General features: G+C 43.7%; 1 protein-coding gene across 3 annotated transcripts in view; it reads left to right on the top strand.

The window, feature by feature from the left end:
* Positions 1–4,498: 4,498 nt before the first annotated feature.
* The window catches only part of LOC120060947 (serine--tRNA ligase, cytoplasmic), a 30,210-nt gene continuing 16,396 nt past the window's right edge, over positions 4,499–18,312 (top strand). For 2 of the 3 annotated variants that reach the window (XR_005478288.1, XR_005478289.1), the window contains exons 1-11: positions 4,499–4,634; positions 7,928–7,998; positions 8,197–8,277; positions 8,398–8,556; positions 8,727–8,870; positions 8,993–9,148; positions 11,479–11,700; positions 11,921–12,050; positions 16,554–16,711; positions 16,848–16,977; positions 17,224–17,849. Coding sequence is in view for 1 of the 3 variants with exons in the window: in XM_039010396.1 (XP_038866324.1) it covers positions 4,499–4,634; positions 7,928–7,998; positions 8,197–8,277; positions 8,398–8,556; positions 8,727–8,870; positions 8,993–9,148; positions 11,479–11,700; positions 11,921–12,050; positions 16,554–16,711; positions 16,848–16,977; positions 17,224–17,378 (1,542 nt within the window). In the remaining 2 variants the exon portion in view is untranslated. Of the gene's footprint in view, positions 4,635–7,927; positions 7,999–8,196; positions 8,278–8,397; positions 8,557–8,726; positions 8,871–8,992; positions 9,149–11,478; positions 11,701–11,920; positions 12,051–16,553; positions 16,712–16,847; positions 16,978–17,223; positions 18,166–18,312 lie in introns of those variants that run through there. The other variant, XM_039010396.1, reaches the window with a different exon arrangement.

Here is an 18,312-nt window from a genome sequence, read left to right as displayed (position 1 = left end):
TAACTCTCAAATAAAATATCACATTTTATTTTATTGTTTAATATATCTTGAAATGGATAAAGGAAAGCTTAATTTGCCATTTGTGTCAATTCAAAGTGATAAAAATATATATTTTTACGAGTTATAAATACAGCAGCTTTGTTTACAAATTTGCAGGTCAGATTTCTCCAGGTAATTATGATGAATAGGCCAATTGATCATTTTTATCACGCATGTTGTATCTGTTGCGCTGATGCATCCATGACTACAGCAACACCAACAATACAAATAGGCCTATCTATATCCCTATCATCATAAACACGACTCATTATAAATGAGAGTTGAGTGATACAGAGTAAAAGTGTAATTTAGCTGACAAATGGGTGTGGTAACAGTTCAAATTGGCTCCTAGCTGTCAGTTGGTATGTCTACACTTTTTTGGGATGTAGTCCGCTATAAATCCCACAAAAGAACGATAATAATGAAAGCCTGTGCTAGCTGTCTACTGGTAAGTGAAAACCAGTGTAAGCTGGAGGGAGGCGCTATAGGAGGATGGGCTCATTGTAATGGCTGGAACGGAGTCAAATGTGGTTTCCATATGTTTGATGTGTTTGATACTGTTCCATTTATTCCATTCCAGCTAATACAATGAGCCCTTCCTCATATAGCTCCTCCCACCAACTAGTTAGTTATCTAGCTAATTTCGCTGGCTATCAAACAGCTGTCAACAGATTATCACATGCAAAATGTATCAGACTGTAACGAGTGCGCTGGGAGTCGGGAAGCAAGTAAAGTACAGGGAGTGAGTGCTTTAATAAATAAACGCAACATAATACAAAATAAGAAACACGAACAACGCACAGACATGACACAGGAACAGAAACAATAACGCCTGGGGAAGGAACCAAAGGGAGTGACATATATAGGGAAGGTAATCAGGGAAGTGATGGAGTTCAGGTGAGTCTGATGACACGCAGCTGCGCGTAACGATCGTGACAGGTGTGCGCCATAACGAGCAGCCTGGTAACCTAGAGGCCGGAGATGGAGCACAGGTGACACAGACCCAGACAGTTTGAATCACGGATGTTTATTACAAAACGGGGCAGGCAAATGACAGGTCAAGGGCAGGCAAAGGTCAGTAATCCAGGGCAGTGTCAGTAAAGGTACAGAATGGCAGACAGGGTCAGGGCAGGCAGAATGGTCAGAAATCCAGAAAACAGGAGACAAAGGGCTGTGAGACAGGTTTAATTCTAGATACATGGAAAGTGGGATGTATACGGAGAGTGCGGGGCAACAGAAGGCGTACAGCAGAGGGGCTAAGGACCTTAGAGATGGGGAAAAGGCAAATAAAACGGGGGGAAAGTTTGCAGGACTTCACCCGGAGGAACAGATCCCGAGTGGACAGCCATACCCTCTGCCCGAGACAATAGCGGGGAGCAGGGGTCCGGTGGTAGTCCGCCTGTCGCCGATACCTGGAGGTGTTCTTGAGGAGGGTGGACCGGGCTCTCTTCCAGGTACGGCGACAGCGGCAGACGAACATCTGGGCAGAGGGTATGCGGACCACTTGCTCAGGGAAGGGCGGAGGCTGATAACCCATGGAACACTCGAACGGCAAGAGACCAGTGGCCGAGCAGGGAAGGGTGTTGTGCGTGTATTCCACCCACACAAGTTGCTGGCTCCAGGCGGAGGGCTCGCTCTGACTGGCCGTTAGATTGGGGGTGAAAACCGGAGGACAGGCTGGCCGATGCCCCAATGAGGGTGCAAAACGCCTTCCAGAACCGGGATGAGAACTGAGGACCGCGGTTGAGACCATGTCCACCGGAAGTCCATGGATCCGGAAGACGTGCTGCACCATGAGCTGGTACGTTTCCTTGGCTGAGGGTAACTTGGGAAGGGGAATGAAATGGGAAGCTTTGGAAAACCTATCCACCACTGTAAGGAAAGTGATATTGCCATCTGATGGAGGGAGACCCAGTGACGAAGTTCAGGGATATATGGGACCAGGGGGCGGTGAGGAACGGGAAGAGGTTGAAGGAGGCCAGCCGGAGCTTGCGGTGGAGTCTTATTCTGGGAACACACAGGCAGCGACAAATCCGGAGACGTCGGGAACCAAGGTGGGCCACTAAAAACGTTGTAGTACAAAGCCCAGGATCCGACGGGAGCCAGATAGGCAGGCCAGTCGGGAGGAATGAGCCCATTCCAGCACCGGGGAATGGGCTGAGTCCGGGACAAACATCCGGTTAGCCACCCAATCGAGTGAATAGCAGGGCCCATCGAGCTTGCCTGGAGTTGAGGCGCTTGGTGGTGTGGAGATATTCCAGGTTCTTGTGATCTGTCCATACTATGAATGGGTGTTCCGCCCCCTCTAATCAGTGCCTCCACTCCTCCAACTCCTTCACCGTGAGTAGTTCTCGGTTACCCGCGTCGTAATTATTTTCCATGATGTTGAGACTGAGAGAGGATGGCGCAGGGATGCAGCTTTTGGGCAATTGGAGGTGTCCAGACTTGTGACAGCGAGGCAGTCTTGTGTGCATCTTGCATATGCAATGTCCACAGGAAATGTAACATTGCCCATGCAATGCAAGTATGGGAGGTATGAATACCATGCACTACATCACCTATAGGCTCACCAGACAACAACCTCTGTCATACAACCTCTGAATATTGTTCAGCCATATGGTCAAGTGCTGCAAAGAAAGACCTAGTTAAGCTGCAGCTGGCCCAGAACAGAGCCACACTTCATTGTAATCAGAGGGCTAATATTAATACTATGCATGCATGTCTCTCTTGGCTGAGAGTTGAGGAAAGACTGACTGCTCACTTCTTGTCTTTATAAGAAACAATGTATTGGAAATTCCAAATTGTTTGCATAGTCAACTTACACACAGCACTGACACACACACTTACTCCACCAGACATGCCACAAGGGGTATTTTCACAGTCCCCGGGTCCAGAACAAATTCAAGGAAACATACAGTATTATACAGAGCCATAAGTGCACAGAACTCCCTTCCATCTTATATAGCGCAAGTGAACAGCAAACATGTTTTTAAAAAACAAATAAAGCAACACCTCATGGCGCAACGCCTCTCCCCCATGTGACCTACTTGTTGTGTGTATGTACTGACATGTATGTGTAACTGATAGATGCACACACACACTACATGTTAATGTTTAAAAAGTATTTTTTTGGTCTGTAATGTATTTTGTTATGTGTCGGATCCCAATAAGACTAGCTATTGCCGTTGGCTAATGGGGATCCTAATAAATCAAATAAAATAGTTGTTCTTAACATGTTATTTATGTTTTCCCCATCTAGGCTGATGGATTTGTGCAGAAACTGCCGAATGGGTTCAGGTGGGTGTTGACAGTTATCCTGACCTTGCCTTTCTGCCAAATAAACCTGTCTGTTCCCCCAGCCTCCTCTACCATAGCAAAGAAAAGACAGCATGTTAAGCTTGTATTAATTAGGATGTCATAATGTGAAAGGTCATATACTTGACCAGAAAAAAAGTTGGGAGTTTCATCTCCCAGTTGAATGTGGGTCTTTCCACAGTACTATTAGTATTTTTTTTCTATCCAAATCTACTAATTATATGCATATTCTAGCTTTTGGGCCTGAGTAGCAGGCAGTTTACTCTGGGCACCTTATTCATCCAAGCTACTCAATACTGCCCCCCAGTCCCAAAGAAGTTAAAGGGTCAAAACTCTTAAATAAATGTGATATTTCATTTTTGTTATTTTTTATAAATTTGCTAAACATTCTAAAATACAGTTTTTGCTTTGTCATTATGGGGTATTGTGTGTAGATTGATGAGGGAATTTTTTTTTGTTGAAGCACCTTTGGCAGTGATTACAGCCTATTTTCAGGTCTTTCCAGAGATGTTTGTGATAAGTTTAGTCCGGTCTCTGCCACTCAAGGGCATTCAGAGACATGTCCCAATGACACTCCTGCGTTGTCTTGGCTGTCTGCTTCAGGCTGTTGTCCTGTTCATTTTAATACATTTGCAAACATTTCTAAAAACCTTTCTTTTTTTTAAACGTAAAACTTATCATGTCAAAAAAGTCAAGGGGTCTGAATACTTTCCGAATGCACTGGATATTATTCAGCTTGTGCAATCTGTGTGTCTCTTCATTGGCCTGGGCTAATGTTTATTTGAATTCAAGACCAGACTGATCTCAATTTGTCCGTGTCAGAGCAGCCACTCATTTTGGTCATTTGTGTCATATTAAAAAAGATTCAGCTAATGTCTTCTGTCATGTAATAGTATTTTTTCATTCTTTTTTATTTGTTTTCATCAATAATTTATTGCCTTTTCTTGTTGGTACAATACAATTGCCCATTGATAGAAATTCTATAGCTTTTGAATGAGTTATCCACATTGCAAGGTTTCGTAATGCGGGCTTTTATTTTGAAGGTTTTGTCATTAGCATACGAATGTGACGTCATCATTTGGGCTTCTTGCAGAATACTACTAGTCCGGTTAAATCATTGCAGTTGAGGAAGCTTAGTATCAGCATGGTGCTCGATTTGGACCAATTTAGAGCCGATAAAGGCGGTGATCCTGAAGTAATCAGAGAGACGCAAAGGAAAAGGTTCAAAGACGTGTCACTTGTGGATAAACTGGTACACGCAGACACAGAATGGAGAAAATGTAAGTTCCGCCTTCTAGCTAGCTATTTGCATTCATTTAATCGGATGCCTGTTGGTGTCCAAATTGCTTGCTAGTTTCGTGCATTAATAAGCGGTACTCAAAAGCCGACCTTGTAGTCACCCAAACAGAAATTGAGAAATTCAAGCATGATACGCCAGTTCACGTTTTTAGATCTAGCTAGTTCACTATTAATATTCTCAGCTAAAGCCTAACTAGTTGATAGCCTGTGCTAGCTAGGTAGCTAACTAGTTAGCCACCGGGAGTTAGAAAATGGCTACATGGCTGTGCTAGCCACCTGGGATACAACCAACAATCTCCTTTAACTAGGCATATCTGACATGTAGTTGATTCATGTTTAACATAGCTAGCTAACTAACAATGTATAGTTTAGTAGTTGAACTATCGAGAAACTCAAACGATACGTCCTCCTATTCACACTGATTGTACAATCTGACGCAATCCCCACCCAGTATGTGTAAACCCGATAGGCATCTAAATCTCCCACAGATGTTATTGGGACGAGATGTAAAATTACGTTGATGCAGATTTGACTGAGTTTTAACATGTAGACTACTCAGCTACATTGTTATGGTATGGTGGTCGCTTTAAGGCCAGGCACCACAGGCTAATAGGGATTTGTTTTTCTTTACTCTCATCAGACTGAAACGTTACCAGTTGAAAGTATACAATAATATCTTGTATTTATGTATTCTAAGTTTTATGAAAAATAAAATATGCAAATTAGGCAAACCCTCCTTTAAATATGCGCTCATTTGCATATTATGAGAATTTGTTTTAACACATTGCTTCAAGGCAGAATGTTTTTGTTTTGTGATAAGACACTCAATTGTCAGACTTACAGATCAGCTTATAAAAATATTGTAATTTCATGGAATTATTTAAAAAAAACACTGATGGATGCATATTTTGCAAATATTTACACAAAATTACACTTAAAATCAAAATGACACAAGATATGTGTGTGTGTATATAGATACACATACGTATGTGTGTGTGTATATATATATACACACACACACACACACGTGTATAAAAAATTAACGCCTCTGTGAGGAATAATGTGACTGTCTTTTGAAGACTGAAGGTGTCATTTTGAGAAAATGGCCTATTAAAAATAGGCTAATATGCAGTTTTGTGCAAATTCTCATATCACTTTGCCAAATTTGTATGGCTGTTGAAATGTGTTAATTAATCAGCAATGCCTGCCCCATATGTAATGCCCTCTTTGAGTTGTTGCTGGTGCCGCTTTACTTTCTTGACTGTGTCATGTGACATGCGCCTACGCTTGGCACACTCCATTGAAGCAGCATCAGCTCTCACAACTCCTCTCTGATTGCTTCCAGTGTCACCAAAGTGCTGTCAAGACACAATTTGTTCATCACATTTGATGTAGCAGTGGCTCCCTCATTGAACGTGGCTACTGCCAGTATGGCTGCTCCGTCAATGCGGCTTTTGCCCAAGAAGACAGTTTTGGGGAATCGCGACCATATTACAGAGTTCAGACATTCATTTGCATTCTGGGTTCCTTCGTGCTACATTCTTTTGAGGAAGTTATCATTTGACATCCTATGATATACAGGTACCATTTTCTGTGCAACCTCTATTAAAAAATGTATGCCCTTAAAGGTTTTTGACAGGGTGGATCTAAATCATTTTCTAGGGCTCGCTGGTACCAGCACAAATGCACACACCTATCCCGTAGTTGGAAGGGAATCCTCTCTTGTGGATACATGAATGTCTATGATGGTATCCTCATCCTCCTTCAGAAACTCTGCTCTGTCTGGGTCTATATCTGTGTATGCTCTTCTAATTATCTTTGCAGCACTTTCCATTTACTGTAGCCCTCTGAATCTGCAACTAAAGTGGGGTACTTATTATGTATGTCAACATTAGTCATAACTGCAGGACTAAATATCAGCATGTTACCCTATGTAAATATTAGCATATTTACTTTATGTAAAGCTAATTTCTCACTAATCACATTAGGCTACAGCCCTATGACACTGTTGGCCAATGTGACAGTCTCACTGTATAGTTATGTTTTCCTGTCACTCGGTTTTATTCACTTTGAATACATTTAGCTGGAGCAAGGAAATAAATATTATTTATACACAGCAAGTCACCTGACAATGGGCTACTCTCCCTTTTTATTTACCTGTCATTCTCCTGTCATGTCTCTGATATGAGCTGAGATGCAAGGAAGGAATCCCTAGGACTTTGCTTATTTTCTTAAGAGCGGCATAACCAAGTCCAAGTTCGTGGGCTAGATGAACCATCCTCACATTTTTATCAAATGCCACATCTCCCCTGGAGCACTCCTGCAGCCTGGACAGAATTACAGAATCCCTGGTTGGTGTGGTCTATGGTGATTTCCAGTCCAGTGTTTAGACACTTAGGGCAGATCAAATCATGTACAAATTGGTTTATTTGTGACGTGGAATAAAAGCCACTGTTGGCTGGCTGCTGTCTGGTTGATCGCTGCTAGTTGTCATCTTCATCTCAACTAATTTGCGCCTGGATGCGCTGTCGCCGGGTTACCTCCTTTTCCCCTACATGTATTGCCACTGCCTCGATCAGGCACTTTTTTGTATTGATTTTTTTCACAGCTTTTCTCGCATTGGCTAACAGATCGCCTATTTTTATTCACATACTGTAGGTATATTTTTCAAGATTCTATCTTTTTTTTTCTCTTTACGTGGATTCCTCGCGGGAGATATTTTCAAACAAGGAAGTGCTGCGTGGCACGTGAGGCGTTTTAACCAATCAGGTTGTCGGTAGGGGCCTTAACGCCAGTAACCGATCGGATGTCAGGATATTACTCCTCTTTAAGCACATAGCACTACGCCTAGAAAGGATATAGCCATGTATGGACTAGCTAATGATATATCCCGGAAAACAAGCTTTTGAATGATATATGTAATTCAACATGGAGCGTTTTAAAAATAGCGTTTGAAGTTCTACATGAAACATGCTATCAAGAACGACATTCATGGTACGTCTGGTTGACGGAGTTGGGATACAATGATACAAATAAAGTTTTTTTTTTTGTTTTTTTTTTTTTTTACATTTTATTACAGTATGGAAGTTATAGTTACAAAATATCCCAAAATCTGAGAATGTACAAATGGAAGCAAAATCCCAATTTTTGCCTGTAGTGTCTGGCCTTAATGTCTCCTGTCAGTGTCACTAACATCAATGTCAGCTACCTGCCATGACACACACCATTTATTGATGCATGTAATGTCGACCCTTGTCTTTTCAATGCTCACCAGGTCGTTTTACTGCCGACAACCTCAACAAGGCGAAGAATTTATGCAGCAAAACCGTTGGAGAGAAAATGAAGGTATAGGGGACATCCTGTGATGCTGGTGAACAATCCAGCCACCCCTCAGTCGTTTACATAACCTAATGTTACATGGCTACCTGTCTCTCCCCCCCCCCCCCCCCCCCCTCATTCTGAAAGCATGTCATGTTCTATTCTATGTGCAGATAGAAAGAAACACTAACTGTTCACCCTGTTCCTGGGCTTTTCTGTATACAGAAGAAAGAGCCAATTGGGGAGGATGATTCTCTCCCAGGCGACGCCCAGAACTTGGAGGCCCTAACAGCAGACACACTAGCGGTAGGTCAACTCGCTAGCTAGCACTTCATCGAAATGCTGATTGGCGTCTTTATGGAAGATTCTATTGGACTTGTGGGTGCCATACCATGAGTATTTTTCATTTCTCTTTCCTCCCTCTAGCCCCTCACGGTCACCCAGATCAAGAAGGTCCGTCTGCTTGTGGATGAGGCCGTGCAGAAATCTGACAGTGAGAGGGTAAAGCTGGAGGAGGAGCGCTTTCAATACCTGCGAGAGATCGGAAACCTCTTGCATCCGTCTGTGCCCATAAGTAATGATGAGGTGGGTGTCAAGGAATTGTAATTCCCATCACCAGCAATAAGGAGGTGGATAGAAGTAAACATTGCTTCTGGAAGAAAACACTGAGTCCGCTGTCTGTCTCATGCATTTTGTTTTGCCTCTTTTTGTTTACTTTTCTACTCTCTAATTTCCCTCCGCTATCTCCCTGGCAGGATGCTGATAACAAAGTGGAGCGCACTTGGGGAGACTGTACTGTGCAGAAGAAGTATTCCCACGTGGACCTGGTAGTCATGATCGATGGCTACGACGGAGAGAAAGGAGCTATAGTGGCAGGGAGCCGTGGCTACTTCCTCAAGGCAAGTTCTTAGTCACACACTGTCACATGTAGCCAATACTCACAGGCCTGATTCAAACCAGGTGTAATTACATTCAACTATGATCGTTATCCTTACTGACTCTTCCCTTTTTCTGTTTTTAGGGGCCACTAGTTTTCCTGGAGCAGGCATTGATCAACTATGCTCTGCGGATGCTCCACAGCAAGAGCTACCAAATGCTCTACACCCCCTTCTTCATGAGGAAAGAAGTCATGCAGGAGGTGGCCCAGCTCAGCCAGTTTGATGATGAACTTTACAAGGTATGATGTATTTCAAATTAATCTTCCTTCCATTTCTATTGCAGGATAGGGCTGATGTACATTTTTTTTTCATGGCTCTTAACCTTAATGTTTACACAAAGATGTAGATTTTATGTTCATTTTGTTAGAGAGCATCTAGTCATCGCAGCAGTGGGTGGCGCAGCAGTGGGGGGCGCAGGGCTACTCATTTCTCTTAAGTGGAGATTTTTGCTTTTATCTCTCACCTCATCTCCTCATTTGAGTTCCATACTTATCCACTCAAGCTTATCAGTGTTGCCAACTATTGCCCACCAGGTGCCCTTGGAGTTCCTCAATGAGCTGATTTCCTGACGATGGCTCACCGCTCGTCGTACTTGGCAACTTCAACCTCCCGAAGTCTGCCTTAGATTCACTTCTTTCCAACTGTATTTCCCCTCTTTGCCTCTTGACCCCGCCCTTTCCCAAAAAGGAGGAATATTAAACTTCCCGGAGGACCGATCATCCTTCCATTCTCTACCTTCTCTTCTTCTGTATGTGCTGCTAAAGCCACTTTCTATCACTCTAAATTTCAAGCTTCTGCCTCTAACCCTAGGAAACTCTTTTCCACTTTCTCCTCCCTCCATAATCCTCCACCCCCTCCCTCTCTGCGGACGACTTTGTCAACCACGTTGAAAAGAAGGTTGATGACATCTGCTCCTCATTCACTCAGCCTATTGAGTCCATTGTTCCCACTCACACAGAATTACGCTATGCCTTGACTTCTTTCTTCCCTCTCTCTCCATATGAAATCCTGCGACTAGTGAGGTCTGGTCGCTCGACCCCATCCTCTCTTCGCCAGACGATCTCTTGAGACCTTCTCACTTCCCTCATCAACTCATCTCTGACTACTGACTGTGTCCCCTCTGACTTCAAAATGACTCGAGTCGCTCCCCTCCTCAAGAAACAAACACTCAACTCCTCTGACGTCAACTATAGAACTTTTTTCCTTTCTTTCCAAACACTTGAGCGTGCGGTCTCTGACCAGTTCTGTCGCTATCTTTCTCAGAATGATCTTCTTGACCCTAACCAGTCAGGCTTAAAGACGGGTCACTCAAGAAAGACTGCTCTTCTTTGTGTCACGGAGGCTCTCCGCACTGCCAAAGCTGACTCACTCTCTCCTCTGTTCGCATGTCCTAGATCTATCCGCTGCCTTCGATGCCATGAACCATCTGATCCTCCTCCCCACCCTCTCAGAGTTGGGCGTCTCAGGCTCTGCACACACTTGGATTGCATTCTACCTGACAGCCCGCTCTTACCAGGTGACGTGGAGAGGATCGGTGTCTGCACCACACTCTCACGACTGGTGTCCCCCTGGGCTCCGTTCTAGGCCCTCTATACATCAGTCACTCGGCTCAATACTATGTGGATGACACTCGACTACTATTCTCCTTCTGACACCCAGGTGGCAACATGCTTCTCTGTGTGCCTGGCAGATATCTCAGCTTAAATGTCAGCCCAAAACCTCAAGCTCAATATCGAGAAGATGGAGCTGCTCATCTTCTCGGAAGGCCTGCCCGCTCAAAGACCTTTCCATCACGGTTGACAACTCCATGGTCCCCCCCTCCTCCCAGAATGCAAAGAACCTTGGCGTGACCCTGGACAACACCATGTCATTCTCTGCAAGCGTCAAAGCAGTGACTCGCTCCTGCAGGTTCATGCTCTAAAACATCCGTAGAGTACGACCCTGCCTCATATCTGGACTACTCACTGTTGGCTGGGCTCCCCGCTTGTACCATGAAACCCCTGCAACTTATCCAGAATGCTGTAGCCCACCTGGTTCAACCCTTCTGAGTTTTCCCATGTTACCCCACTCCTCCACTGGCTTCCAGTCGAAGCTCACATCCACTACAAGACCATGGTACTTGCCTACAGAGCTGCAAGAGGAACTGCCCCTCCCTACCTTCAGGCTATGCTCAAACCCTACACTCCAACCCGAGGACTCCAGCTCTCACCCCTACGGGAGAGCAGCTCCCGCTCAGCCCAGTCAAAGCTTTTCTCTGTCCTGGCACCTTAATGGTGGAACCAGATTCCCCCTGAAGCTAAAACAGTCTCTGACCATCTCCCGAAAACATCTGAAACCCTACCTCTTCAAAGAGTTAAATATACTTAAATCCCACAGCCTCACCCCACCCCCTTTTATTTAGGATGATTTTATTTACTGTGATGTGTGGTTGGCCCACTTAGCACAGTAATCTTAAGATAGCTAACTGTAAGTCGCTCTGGATAAGAGTGTCTTAAATGACAAAAGTAAAATATGCTGATTTTTTTTTTTAATTATTTACTCTGTGCCCTTCCTGCTTGTTGTCTCTCAGGTGATTGGGAAGAGCAGTGAGAAGTCTGAGGACACGGCCATTGACGAGAAGTATCTGATTGCTACCTCGGAGCAGCCTATTGCAGCCTTCTTGAGAGACGAGTGGCTGAAGCCAGAGGAGCTGCCCATTCGCTACGCCGGCCTCTCCACCTGCTTCAGACAGGAAGTGGGCTCCCACGGCCGTGACACCCGAGGCATCTTCAGGGTGCACCAGTTTGAGAAGGTCAGTGGACATGGGTGTGTCATGGTCAATGCAGAAAAGGCCACAGTTTTGTTGGAGTACATTGCATTTTATAGGCCTAATTGAAGAAGGATGAAGTCCTGTTATTGATCATTTACAGATCATGTCAAGCAATAGACATTTTTCAGAGGAGAACATTGTTTTTTTTAATAGGGCCTCAGCTAGTGATTGCCAAATACTAATCAACACTCTCTCCATTCAGATTGAGCAGTTTGTATTTGCCTCTCCTCATGACAACAAGTCCTGGGAGATGATGGATGAGATGATTGGAACTGCTGAGGAGTTCTACCAGACACTAGGGATCCCCTACCGCATCGTCAACATAGTGTCAGGTAGGTGCTGCAGATAGTTCTACCCAACACACCTGTTCCTCTCTGGGACGGAGACGTAATGATCACTGGCCAATTCCATAGGAGATTGGCCAAAAGATGTTATGAATCTTTCTGAAATTAAATCCATAGATGTCCTTTGGGGGAAGGATGCCTAGCAGATCTTTTGAAGTCAGTATCCAAAATGATTATTGAGAAATAATTGATTAAAGTTTGGAAATGTGACATTTTGACCATTCCCAGGGCTTTTGTGAGACACTACAACAATGAGTCTGTAGATGCTACAAAGCCAGTCATTTGAAACCTTACCGTCTCCACTGAAATATACCTTCGGAAATAATTCAGACCCCTTCACTTTTTCCACATTGTTATAAAATTGATTCAATATTTTTTTCCCCCTCAATCTACACACAATACCCCATAATGACAAAGCGAAGACAGGTTTTTAGAAACTGTTCATTTATTTTTAAAAAACATACCTTATTCAGACCCTTTGCTATGAGACTTGAAATTGAGCTCAGGTGCATCCTGTTTCCATTGATCATTCTTGAGATGTTTCTACAACTTGATTGGAGTCCACCTGTGGTAAATTCAATTGATTGGACATGATTTGGAAAGGCACACACCTGTCTATATAAGGTCCCACAGTTGACAGTGCATGTCAGAGCAAAAATCAAGCCATGAGGTCTAAGGCATTGTTCGTAGAGTGCCGAGACAGGATTGTGTCAAGGTGCAGATCTGGGGAAGGGTATCAAAATGTCTGCAGCATTGAAGGTCCCCAAGAACACAGTGGCATCCATCATTCTTAAATGGAAGAAGTTTGGAACCACCAAGACTCTTCCTAGAGCTGGCCACCCAGCCAAACTGAGCAATCGGTGGAGAAGGGCCTTGGTCAGGGAGGTGACCAAGAACGATATTCACCCTGACAGATGGAAAACACTGCAGCTCATGCTCCCAGGTGATATTTATTAACAACGTTTCAACCCTTAGGTCTTCATTAGGCATCCATATCCCAGGTGGGTGTGGAAGGTCCTATACAGTGCCTTGCAAAAGTATTCATCCCCCTTGGCGTTATTCATATTTTGTTGCATTACAACCTGTAATTTTATTCGGATTTCATGTAATGGACTTACACAAAATAGTCCAGTAAAGTGAAACGAAAAGAAAAAAACATTACAATTTTTTTTCTGAAAAATGGTGCGTGCATATGTATTACCCCCTTTATAAGATCTGGTGCAACCAATTAACTTCAGAAGTCACATAATTAGTTGAAGTTCACCTGTGTGCAATCTATTTAAGTGTCACATGATCTCTCTCTCTGTGTGTATTGTGGTAAACCGTGGGGTGTTGGGTTGAGCGTGCAGAGATTAACACAGACAGGGAGGCTTTAGTCAGAAACAACTTTGCTTAAGACAGAAAATAAATGTATCAAAGGTTTTGCTCGGTCTTCCTTCTCTCTCTTAACTGGTGTCCTTCTCTCCCGCGGTGTGTCATCGTGCTCCTTTTATTTAGCCTCCACGGCTGGTTGGCACTTTCCTCTAATTACCTCCGCTGTCCGTGTCGGGATGCCCAGGTCCCGTATTCCCAGCAGAGGGAGCCAACGTTGCCTCACGTATCTCCCCTCTATTACCATCCCCTGGGGTAGACCTCCTGGGATACCTGTGTGTGTGTGTGTGTATATATATATATATATATATATATATATATATATATATATATACACACACACACACACACACACACACACATCTTAGCTTAAGTTTTTAGCTTATAAAAAAATATCACAACTTTGAACATCCCACGGAGCACCATTAAATCCATTATTAAAGAATGGAAAGAATATGGCACCACAACAAACCTGCCAAGAGGGCTGTCCACCAAAACTCACAGACCAGGCAAGGAGTGCATTAATCAGAGTGGCAACAAAGAGACCAAAGATGACCCTGAAGGAGATGCAAAGCTCCACAGTGGAGATTGGAGTATCTGTACATAGGACCACTTTAAGCCGTACACTCCACAGAGCTGGGCATTATGGAAGAGTGGCCAGAAAAAAGCCATTGCTTAAAGAAAAAATTAAAGCAAACACGTTTCGCCAAAAGGCATGTGGGAAACTCCCCAAACATATGGAAGAAGGTACTCTGGTCAGATGAGACTAAAATTGAGCTTTTTGGCCATCAATGAAAATGCTACGTCTGGTGCAAACACAACACCTCATCACCCTGAGAATACCTTCCCCACAGTGAAGCTTGGTGGTGGCAGCATCATACTGTGGGGATGTTTTTCATCGGCAGGGACTGGGAAACTGGTCAGAATTGAAGGAATGATGGATGGCGCTAAATACAGGCAAATTCTTGAGGGAAACCTGTTTCAGTCTTCCAGAGATTTGAGACTGGGACGGAGGTTCACCTTCCAGCAGGACAATGACCTAAGCATACTGCTTAAAGCAACACTTGAGTGGTTTAAGGGGAAACATTTACATTTCTTGGAATGGCCTAGTCAAAAGCCCAGACCTCAATCCAATTGAGAATCTGTGGTATGACTTAAAGATTGCTGTACTCAGGCGGAACCCATCCAACTTGAAGGAGCTGGAGCAGTTTTGCCTTAAAGAATGGGCAAAAATCCCAGTGGCTAGATGTGCCAAGCTTATAGAGACATACACCAAGAGACTTGCAGCTGTAATTACTGCAGAAGGTGGCTCTACAAAGCATTGCCTTTGGGTGGTGAATAGTTAGGCAACAAAATAAGAAAAATGGCAAGGGGGTGAATACATTCGCAAGCCACTGTATATGGGGGCAGTACTCTGTTAAGAGAATTATGTTCTCAATGTTCATAAACTGAACTTCAATTAAAAAACCAAGAATTTGTAAGGTTCTTGTTGAAATGAAACAGACAGAGGCCAGTCTACAATAGTCAGAATGTTTATTTACGAGAGCTCTCCTTATAATTTCCTGTACATTGGTTTATTTACCTCTCATTTCATCATAAATGTCCCTCTCAGACAATATAGTTCACAAGTCTTCTCCTACTCATACATTGCCTGCCACCTGTTATACAATCTACTACAAGCCCAAGGTCTCTCCCCTCCCTGGGTGGGGAGACTTCCTTCCCTGTTATCAGTTTCACAGTGGTCACAAGTTGTCTGCCACAGTTCCTCTTCTCTTATGGACAAACATTCTCCATCATTATACAGAGACAGAGTAGAATTCTGTTAGTTATAGTTCTACGTTAAATGTATACATCATTTAGTCATTATTCATGAAATTCATAACATACTCAGTGACATCACCTTCCTGAAACAGGATGTAAAATAAAATGTGAACATAGTTTCTTGGTCAGGGAGGTGACCAAGAACCCGATGGTCACTCTGACATATCTCCAGAGTTCCTCTGTGGAGATGGGATAACCTTCAAGGAAGACAACCATCTCTGCAGCACTCCACCAATCAGGCCTTTATGGTAGTGGCCAGATGGAAGCCAATCTTCAGTAAAAGGCACAGGACAGCCTGCTTGAATTTTGCCAAAAGGCACTTAAAGGTCTATCACACCATGAGAAACAAGTTTCTCTGGTTTGATGAAACCAAGATTGAACTCTTTGGCCTGAATGTCAAGTGTCACGTCTGGAGGAAACCTGGCACCATCCCTACGGTGAAGCATGGTGGTGGCAGCTTCATACTGTGGGGATGTTTTTCAGCGGCAGGGATTAGGAGTCTAGTCAGGATCGAGGGGAAAGATGAACTGCGCAAAGTACACAGATCCTTGATTTAAAACCTGCTCCAGAACGCTCAGGACCTCAGACTGGGGCAAAGGTTCACCTTCCAACAGGACAACCCTAAGCACACAGCCAAGACAATGCAGGAGTGGCTTCGGGGCAAGTCTCTGAATGTCCTTGAGTGGCCCAGCCAGAGCCTGGACTTAAACCTGATCGAACATCTCTGGAGACCTGAAAATAGCTGTGCAGTGACGCTCCCCATCCAACCTGACAGAGCTTGAGAGGATCTGCAGATAAGAATGGAAGAAACTCCCCAAATACAGGTGTGCCAAGCATGTAGCGTCATATCCAAGAAGACTCAAGGCTGTAATCACTGCTAAAGGTACTTCAACAAAGTACTAAGTAAAGGGTCTGAATAGTTATGTATATTTGCTATTTAAGTTTTTTTTGCTTTGTCATTATGGGTTATTGTGTGTAGACTATGGGGGGGGAACTGTTTTGTCCATTTTAGAATAAGGCTAAACTAACAAAAATGTGGAAAAATTCAAGGGGTCTGAATTCTTTCCGAATGCGCTGTAAGTAATGTTTGATCAATAATACAGTTTCTTTACCCACTCATGACAATAACCATAACTTTTATGAGTTAACTTGATGTTCAATAATCACCTTCACATTTATCCTGCGTGATTTACATTTGACACAACGGACATTTCCCATGGGAGCAGTTTTGGAGTGTCTTGCTAGCCACGTTTTCTAGCTGGTCTGTCTGAGCCTTGGTGTCTGTCTGCTCCCACCCAGGTGCTCTGAACCATGCAGCCAGTAAGAAGCTGGACTTGGAGGCCTGGTTCCCAGGGTCCGCAGCCTTCAGAGAGCTGGTCTCCTGCTCCAACTGTTTAGACTACCAGGCTCGTCGGCTGCGTATCCGCTACGGACAGACCAAAAAGATGATGGACAAGGTGAGAGTACCCAGTCTTTCCATAGAAAACCCTCCCATTATAACGTTGATAGTTCTGGATTTGCTTCCATAATCAAAAAGTCACATTTGAGGGGAGTATTTGAACCAGTTCACATGACTCTTCCTGTGTTCTTTAGGCCGACTATGTGCATATGCTCAACGCGACCATGTGTGCCACCACACGTGTAATATGTGCTATCCTGGAGACGTACCAGACGGAAGATGGTATCATTATTCCAGAGGTACTCCGGAACTTCATGCCTCCAGGTGAGCCACAGTTTTTTTTTTTTTTATTTTTTTTTTTTTTTTTACAGGGTTTGTGAAGAGGCGTGCAATACGTGTGCCATATGCATGGAAGGTAGTGAGAAGAAACAACCTTTCATGATCGCAGAGTACTTAAACATATATAGATTTGCCTCTGCGTATTTGATGACTAGTATTGCCATGAAAGCCGTTTGTGTGTGTGTATACTGAATGTGTACACCTTCATTCCTATTCTATACATTTTCTTAGGTATGACAGAGATGCTGAAGTTTGTAAAGCCTGCCCCTATTGATGTGGAGATGTCCAAGAAGCAGAAGAAACAGCAGGATGGAGGAAAGAAGAAGCAGGGAAGTGGAGACCAGCTCCAGAACCAAGTGGAGAACATGTCTGTCAACGATTCCTAGACCCCATCATCCCCATTCTTACACTCCCTTCACTCTCACCACATCTGAAAATGGACTGCTCCATCCTATCACCAATACATCTATCTCATTGTGCTCTGGGTCTAGTGACCAGTCTCCTCTCCCAGAGAAAAGGTTCAGCCTAAAACAGACAGTTATCATGACCCCTTTTCTACTGTATGAACAGAATACATACTGAAAGGTTAATTATGAAAGGGAAAGGCCAAAGTATTGCTAGTTAGTGGGAAAGGGGCTGTTAACAGCTTTGGGGCAATAGTAATGTTAGGTCTGCTGCATGCAATTATCGTAACTAAGATCCAAACAATATCAAGTCTGAACTCTAGAATTCTGTGAAAATTCGTTTGAGGCTCGATATTGCAAAATGTTTTCAAAGTAAGGTGACGTGAACAATCAATCAACGTCTTGAGTCGGGCACAGCCGTGTGTGTGTGTGTGTGTGTGTGTGTGTGTGTGTGTAGGATGCTTTTAGTTATACAGTTGCTTTGAAGTTCTTAACTACATTTTAATTGTCTGAATGAATATCACCATAAATCACAACTATCCTCTGTAAATTCAGAAGGGCTGGGGTCATGAGACATCTGGACTCTGTCTTGTTTGGGCTTTTTGTGACACACTGCTCTCCCTAAACTCAATAGGAGTTTTCCAACATTGTTGCTTGAGATCATTTGCTTTTAGTGCTTGTCAGGATAATACGATGTCTGTATGTACTCGCGTAAGACGAGGCATTGATGAAGTGGCACCACTCTAACAATAAATAATATGAAAAATGACTTTCCTAGTGTATTTTTCCCAATGATATGAAATGTCGGTGACTGCAAAAGGTTGCGGTTGATACAGACATTGCTATCAGATAGCATCTTGACTCTGAACTGAAGGACAGCAGATGAAGAGCAATAAGGAAGAATTTCATTTTGGTT

This window comes from Salvelinus namaycush, chromosome 16 (genome assembly GCF_016432855.1).
Source record: "Salvelinus namaycush isolate Seneca chromosome 16, SaNama_1.0, whole genome shotgun sequence".
In the NCBI taxonomy this organism is placed as follows: domain Eukaryota; kingdom Metazoa; phylum Chordata; class Actinopteri; order Salmoniformes; family Salmonidae; genus Salvelinus; species Salvelinus namaycush.
Note: the sequence above shows the minus strand (reverse complement) of the source record. Positions and strands in the feature narration are given on the sequence as shown.